This window comes from Apis laboriosa, unplaced genomic scaffold (assembly GCF_014066325.1).
Source record: "Apis laboriosa isolate Shangri-la unplaced genomic scaffold, ASM1406632v1 scaffold218_cov154, whole genome shotgun sequence".
NCBI lineage: Eukaryota > Metazoa > Arthropoda > Insecta > Hymenoptera > Apidae > Apis > Apis laboriosa.
In genome coordinates, this window is record NW_025222359.1 from 96,929 (window position 1) to 102,939 (window position 6,011).

General features: G+C 27.5%; 1 protein-coding gene across 1 annotated transcript; it reads left to right on the forward strand.

Annotated features, from left to right (window-relative positions):
* Positions 1–199: 199 nt before the first annotated feature.
* LOC122712765 lies at positions 200–5,878 on the forward strand. Its single transcript, XM_043932640.1, has 9 exons — positions 200–462; positions 615–877; positions 1,282–1,706; positions 1,840–2,445; positions 2,662–2,722; positions 4,066–4,117; positions 4,194–4,444; positions 4,643–5,057; positions 5,139–5,878. The coding sequence occupies exons 1-9, from the start codon at positions 396–398 to the stop codon at positions 5,765–5,767; spliced, it is 2,769 nt and encodes a 922-aa protein (XP_043788575.1). The 5' UTR covers positions 200–395; the 3' UTR covers positions 5,768–5,878.
* Positions 5,879–6,011: the final 133 nt, after the last annotated feature.

Genomic DNA, 6,011 nt, shown 5'->3' on the forward strand with positions numbered 1-6,011 from the left:
AAAGATTTACTAAAATATAATTAGAAATAATAAAATAATAACATACAATTATATCTACTGCAGTATAAAATTATTTGTTATTCTATTTTTATTACGTATAGTCGAAATAAAATATAATTGAATTTAGTATTTTATCAATTTTATGTTATGAATTATAATCAATTTTATGACATTGTCAATATTTAATTCAATTATTAATAATAATATTTTAATATTTTTATCTCGGTATGTCACGTTATAATTAAAGATATATTCTGTTTGATAACAATGCATTCATTCAATGATTATGAGTACTTTATGTAGATTTAATAAGGAACCATTATTTGCTATCTAGAATGTATGTATATTATAAAGTACATTATTTTTATCGTTTGATAGATCTTTGTTTAAGCTAGATGGTTCATTTGTCTTCCATACGCCTTACCATCATCATGAAGAAAATATATTTAGCTGTTTTTGCTAGTAAGTTTTGTCAAATTTATTATTACGTGTATTATTTTATTATATTATTAAAGTTTGTAAGGTTGTAAAGTTTTGTAAAGTTGTTAATACACTGAAAAGAGTAAAAAATAGAATTGGATAAAAAATTGTTTAACATTCTCTATTGATATTAGGTAATGTAGGTATGATTTCATATGGTTTATTCTTTGGCTGGCCATCGCCTTCATTGTCTCTTTTAATGCAAAATAATAGTCCTATATCTTTAACATCACAACAAGCTACATGGGTTACATCCATTTTTACCATGGGTGCAGCTGTGGGTGCAATGTATTGTACTTATATTATAAATATAATTGGTAGGAAATTGACTCTACTTTTCACTGCGATACCAATGATAATAGGATGGATGATGATTGCTTTTGCAACATCAGCATGGGTAACTTCTATTAAATTATAGTATATTTCATTACTGTATAAACATGTTAATTAAAAAAAGAATATGATTTTATGAATTTTACAATTACGATAATTTTTCATTTAAAATGATTCTACGATTAGTCTGCAATTTATTGTTTTATTTCTCAGAGATATAGTTAATACTTTAAGCAGATATGTATAATACTTTAATACAGATATGTAGATATTAACTATTGATATAGCTGATATTAACTATGAGATATAAATATGCACATCAAGTATTATTTAATACTTAATTTAATACTTTTCTTATAATTCTTATAATAAACATGTTTCGTATTATATTAAATAATAATCAATGATTTTCGAATTTTTAAATATAAAATTTTCACTATTTACAAAAGATTTATTTTTCTTTCTCAGGAATTGATTGTTGGTAGATTCTTTTGCGGAATAAGTAACGGAATTGGGCATATGTCTGCCACTATGTACGTAGGTGAAATTTCGCCAGCTAAAATAAGAGGAATATTAACTTCATCATTGACTGTAGCTGCAAAATTTGGTATACTGATTGAATGGCTGATAGGACCGTTTCTTTCTTTGAGAGATCTCGCACTTGTATCATCATCAATACCAATTCTCTTCTCGATGATTTTGATATCATTACCGGAATCTCCGTATCATTTAATGCGCCATGGGAAATATCAGGAAGGGATTACATCTCTTATGCATTTAAGAGGAACTACAGATGTTTCTAAAGAAGCTGAGATCATCGAGAAATATATAAAAATTGATTTGGCTAATAATACTGGATTGTGGGAATTAATCAGCATTTCAGGAAATCGGAAGTATAGTATAGTATATCATATTTTTGAAATCTTTAAGTGATTTTAAATATTCTTAATATGATCTCAATGATGGTCAAATAATAACTTCTTTTGATTTCAAAAGTGAATATATTTAATTTCTTTTATTTTTTAGAGCGTTAATAGTTGTATTAGGTTTAATTGCGATTCAACAATGGAGTGGCAGTATGGCGATACTTTCATATGCCGAAATAATTTTCAATGAGACGAAAAACGAATTTGAAGGCAAATACCTGACTATGATATTGGGTGGTATCCAAATAATATGTGCGGCTATTAGTACATCTGTGGTGGATCGGTACAATAGAAGGACTTTACTCATATTTTCAGCATCGGGCGTTTTCATTTCCACTTTCCTTATTGGTTTATCTTTTTTCCTTCGGGAAATGCAATTAGACATCAATGGGATCGTTTGGTTACCAGCTACTGGAACGATACTTTACATTATCATGTATGCCTTCGGCTTGGCTGCACTTCCATTTACCATGATGAGTGAAGTTTTTCCTACGAATGTTAAAGCACTTGGCAGTACAATTGGAATGTTATGCTGTTATTTTTGTTCTACTATCGTGACTTTCTCTTATCAACCTATTGCTATTCAGTATGGGACATATATTGCGTTTTGGTTCTTTTCTTTCACCACTATCGTGGGTATCATTTTTATATATTACTGCGTACCCGAAACGAGAAGAAAAACATTGCAAGAGATACAGGATCAATTGCATGGATATAAATTATAATTAAAAGTTGTAAATTTTTTTTATCATCTAAAATGAAAAGATATATATATATATATCTAAATTTTAAAAAAATATTATCTTTATGTTAAGAAATTTATAATTTTTTAGAAAAAACTTATGAAACTTATATTTGATAGACAATATCGTTTCTTAAATTGTGAATATGGATTCATTCAATTTGCTTGCTTTTGATATAGATATTCATCTTGGACGTCACATTTGCTAGAAATTTTAGAGAAGCCAAGTTCGTTACAGAACGTAATAACTATTGACGACATAACTCGAATCATTTCTATATCACAAATTGGAGATTTAATTGATGGATTCATAGAACTGCTTCTGGGAAATCATATAGACAAGAGAATGTTTCTCTGATTATTAATGCTGTTCTTGTTTGATTCAATTTGATATTTTACAACACAATTATTTTAAAATTTAAATTTGTTTGATGGAATAAATTCTCTTAACAAATCAATAATTTATTATTTTTTCTAAGATAATTTATATAATTATATCACAAATATTGGTTCTAAAATATATTTTTTAATAATACGAATATATAGAAATTGATATTTTTGTTTTCATATTTAAAAATTATTTAAGTCAATTTATTATATGATCAAATATTTTGTTACGAACATAAGAATATTTAATATTTTATATCTTACTATTATTTATTTACTCCTAATTAAAAAGTGTGGAAAATTAAAGATATAAAACGTTTCTTTATAAATATTTGATCAGAGCATATAGAATTTTTTTATAAATTTATTAGAATTTATAAAAGAATTTTTTTAATTTTAATAGAATTTTTTTATAGATTTATTCATTTATTTATCATGTAAAAAGAAAAATAATAAGTAATTTGATTCATCATGAATTCTAGTGAATAATAAAAGAAAATTAAACATGATGAAATAATAGGAAGAAATAATTATTGATAAATAAATATAGAGTAATAATTTATATATCGCATGTTAGTAATGTATTTAAATAAATATCATATAGAATCTATATGTTTTTCAATAATTGAGTTTTGAAAAGTTATTAGATTACGTAAACTGCAGTTCTATCCATGTAGCTCGTTACTAAGAATAAGTGTGTGTATATATATATATATATATATATGAAAATACCATCGCATAAAATCGTATTGTTATATGTAAAAAATTATACTAAGAATTTTGATTTATATGTATATATGCCTTATTCCCTGATCTTCACATTTGTTATATGTAATTATTTAATTCTTATTTTTGCAAAACATTTGAGCACAAATGAGTTATTGTATCATTATAAATGTTAGATTTTTCAATAATGGCAACAAAGTTAACTTTATGATGATTTATCTGTAATAAATCTGTAATAAAGTGTATCTGGGATATACTTTAAATATTATCAATGTATTTTATATTTTTATTTATTGTAATTAATTCAGAACGTAATATTATAATGATAATTATAGTAAAACATTTTAATGAACCGTTATCGCGGCTCGTTCACCTTGTCTGCAAAAAAAAGACTAATAGAATACTTTTATCTATGCAATTATATTTGTTGCGAAACACAATTTTATTTCCTCGTAAAAACGTTCGAGTCAGGTGGCAATCGTCAATATGTCAAATATAAAACTTTACTTGGTTACTTTTGTTGGTAAGAAAAAATGCTATAAAACATGTCAATTATTCGTTTGCAAGTTATAATACCAATAATCGTTTCGATAAGACAGTATGTTTAGCTCAACTCAACGGTGGTCTATTTTTGGGATGGACGTCCCCAATGTTAATCAATGGTCTTCCTTTCGAAATCACTACGAGCGAGGCTTCCTGGTTAATGTCAATGTTCAAATTAGGAATGTCACTCGGATGTTTCGTTTCGATATTCATCGCTGACTTTATAGGCAGAAAAATTTCAATATTATTAGCCATCATTCCTACATGTTTAAGTTGGTTACTAATAGTATGGAATTCAACAACAACGGTACACGTACATTATAGTTTTTAGAATACGAATATTCATTAAATAATTATATTTAAGCTTTCCTTTCATATTTCAAGAGCATAAGTGAATTTTCAATATTTACACAACTCGGTTCTCTATTTTTCACATTAATTTACACGTCATATATTGATATTTATCAAATATATATTGATACTTATCAATTTTTATTATTTTCAGAATCTGTATATCGCACGTTTCATAGGTGGTATAGCCAACGGTATAATTTTCACAAGTGGTTCTATGTTCGTGACAGAGATCTCTCCTACGTATATTCGCGGTGCCTTGTGCAGTTGCTTCATATTAATGGATTATTGCGGTAACCTTTTGGGCTATGTAATCGGCTCGTTTGGCACTGTGCAACAATATTCTTATGTGGCGTTGTCGTTGGCAATGTTGCAATTTATAATATTTATCTGGTTTCCGGAAACGCCTTATTATTTGTTGCGCCAAAAAAAATTCGAGGCCGCTATGGATTCTTTGATATTTTTACGTGATTCGGCTGATATTAGCGAGGAAATGGATTCGATCATGGTATGGGATGCTGATAATAAAGGAACTTTATCTTCCATTTTCAATCTCATATCTCAATCAGGTAGATTAAATTTTGTAAAATTTTGAGAAAAACCCTATATCTATTCGCAATTTCTAATATATTAAATATTTTATGTTTCAGGTGGCAAAAAGATAATCTTTATCAGTATTGGTGTAATGATGCTGCAAGCATTCTCAGGCTCGATCATTCTTATTGGCTATCAAACGATCTTCGAGAATTATAACGGTGAATTGCAAAAAGGTTATACCAACATCGTTTTAATAACGGTACATCTGATCTCATCTTTAATGTGTATCAGTTTAGTGGATCGTTTAGGAAGAAGACCTTTGATGATTATATCCACAGTAGGCGTTTCCAGTTTCAGTTTTCTATTGGGTATTTACTTTTACGTGCAGAAAAATTCTATATATATTATGGATCTACAAATATTACCTTTGATAGCGACATTATTTTACGTTGTGAGCATCTCGTTGGGATTGGCCATTCTGCCTTATGTTATTATAAACGAAATATTTCCGATATACGCGAAAGTAACGTGTATCAGCTTTTGTTTCTACGTAAACTTCATGTGGTCGTTCATTATGTTGCGCATCTGGAATGTCGTCGTATTAGAATATAATGCATATTCTATTGCATTTTTGTGCATCTCTGCGCTAAACGTGTTTAGTATTTTTTACCTAGTGTTTTATTTACCAGAGACGAAAAAAAAATCGTTTTTGCAAATTAGAAAGAATTTCATCGAAGAGTGAAGGAGTGATTAACGAAGAATATATCAAATTAAGTATTTTGTAGATTTATAATTTGTTGTTATAAGTTGTTGTAAGCTGTAGAAAATAAGAGTACCACTGATTTAAAAATCACATAAATTATTTTATTGAAAATGTTAGAACAGCCTTTCAAATGTCCACATCGGACTTCTATATAAACAGGTACCAACACGATGAAATTTACAATAATATGTACATTTATATCAATGTTGAGTAAGAAACGCAA

Bases quoted from the DNA above. Each gene is read 5' to 3' on its own strand.
- LOC122712765 (XM_043932640.1), top strand. From the start codon at position 396: ATGGTTCATTTGTCTTCCATACGCCTTACCATCATCATGAAGAAAATA. The intron at 463-614 runs GTAAGTTTTGTC...TATTGATATTAG, and splicing joins ATATTTAGCTGTTTTTGCTA to GTAATGTAGGTATGATTTCA. The intron at 1,707-1,839 runs GTATAGTATAGT...TTTATTTTTTAG, and splicing joins AGCATTTCAGGAAATCGGAA to AGCGTTAATAGTTGTATTAG.